Raw genomic sequence first — 1,777 nt, forward strand, 5'->3', positions numbered from 1 at the left:
CTTTCCACCCAGGAAATGTTGGCGGTAGATGCCCCGAGGAGACACAAGGTATCCGTCCATGTTCTTGCCAGAGAAATGGATTCTTGTAAGTACTGAGAATTGACTTTTTAAAAGGGTGTCTTTAGGCACATGATAGCTATCCCATGCCATAGCCACATCCCTTAGAGAGCACCAGGAAGTAAAGGGGTGCAGAAGGGGAGCTACCTGGAGACAGGGTCTGCTCTATCAAGGCAAAAATAAGGGGAAAAGGGAAACGAGGCCGTGAAGGGGAGAGCCGGCACCAGATGGCACAGTGCCGAGCTGGCCACAGCTGTCAGAGAACATGGCCATGCTGGTAGGACATCTCTGAAGGAGTGATGTGGAGCCGCTGCATGTGGGTAGGAGGTGAGCAGTCCATCTGCTCAGTTCTTCCCATCTCCTGTCTCTGACTGGCGTGGCTGATGACTCCCCCAACTTTCTTGGTGGTTTTACTGGGTCCTTCTGGGTGGCCAGAGCCTCAGGGACCAGTGAGGTCAAAGCTGGGCAGTAAAGCACTACAGCCAAGGCTGTTCAAGCACAGTGAGGTCCTGAACCATCACGGGGGACCTTCTGGACAGGAGGCAGGATAAGCTGTCAGGCCTTGGGAGCACACAGCCTGAAAGGACCTGAGAGGCGCATGAACTGGGCCTGAGGCAGTTTTTTAGTGAGCTGAGTCTGGTGTGGTTTTGTTTTGTTTGTTTGCTCTTGTGTACAAATAGCAGTGAGTGCAAAGCATTAAACCTTTCTTTTTTTTTTTAAATAGGTCCTGTGGTTGGAGAGTTCCCATGTCAAAATGATATAAATTTGTCACAAGCACCAGCCTTGCCACAAGTAAGAAACATAAATGTCGTGTTAGCTTGCACTGTTAGAGGACTTCCTACTTAAAAGGACTTGTTCACCAGGACACGTAAGACCCAGAGGTTTCAGGCCACCACGTATCGGGGCATGTACTTCAGGTCCCCCTTAAAGGCCAGGCTGCCATTCCTTCACTGTTCATCTGGGAAGACCAGTGACTTTGCCCTTGTCGGCCTCATCTACTAGCTTGAACAGTTGTGTTACTCTGCAGTGAGTCATCTCCAGCCACATTTGTCCCCACATTTTCCTTGGCGCTTGTGCAGTTTGATCATTTTGAACGGTTGGCATTTACTTGGAAGAGGAGGAAGCTGGTAGTATAAGCAGGCCCTTGCCAGGTGGGCACACTGGCCTCTGCCACTCCACCCAGGCCACAGTCCTGAGCCCTTGGTGTGCCTGACCTTGAGCACGTAGGGGAAGCCAGAAGTCTTCCCTGTGACCCGGAGACCCACTGGGAACTCTCACCATAGGTCTGCATAGACCCTCTGGCCCTACTGATCCAGGAAGAGAGTCAGCAGATATAATATGTAATAGATGGTGCAGAAACTAGTGTGTATATGCAAAAATAAAGTTTATATCCTGTTCAGTCTGTTTAAATACACTAAGAGAAAACCTTTTTTTTTTTTTTTTTGCAGCCTGAAGTGATTCAGAACATGACTGAGTTCAAGCGTGGTTTGCCACTGTTCCCCCTTGTGAAACCGCATATTAACTTCATGGCTGCAAAACTCTGAAGATTCCCCATGGGCGGGAAAGTGCAAGTGGATGCATTCCTGAGTCTTCCAAGGGCTAGGAAAACCATCTTGGCCACTTTAATAGTTTCTTGTTCACTATTAGAGAGATACAGAGGAAAAAAAGAAAAAAAAAAAAACTTGTCAAATGTCATTATGTAGAAATATTAAAAATCCAG

General features: G+C 48.1%; 1 protein-coding gene across 1 annotated transcript in view; it reads left to right on the forward strand.

The window, feature by feature from the left end:
* Positions 1-1,724, forward strand: part of IDE (insulin-degrading enzyme) — a 92,119-nt gene extending 90,395 nt beyond the window's left edge. The window contains 3 exon segments of the mRNA XM_010842200.1: positions 13-85; positions 782-849; positions 1,506-1,724. Of these exon segments, the coding sequence (XP_010840502.1) occupies positions 13-85; positions 782-849; positions 1,506-1,601 (237 nt within the window). The 3' untranslated portion in view covers positions 1,602-1,724.
* The last annotated feature ends 53 nt before the right edge of the window (positions 1,725-1,777 follow it).

The sequence above is a fragment of the Bison bison genome, unplaced genomic scaffold (genome assembly GCF_000754665.1).
Source record: "Bison bison bison isolate TAMUID 2011002044 unplaced genomic scaffold, Bison_UMD1.0 scf7180017864172, whole genome shotgun sequence".
NCBI lineage: Eukaryota > Metazoa > Chordata > Mammalia > Artiodactyla > Bovidae > Bison > Bison bison.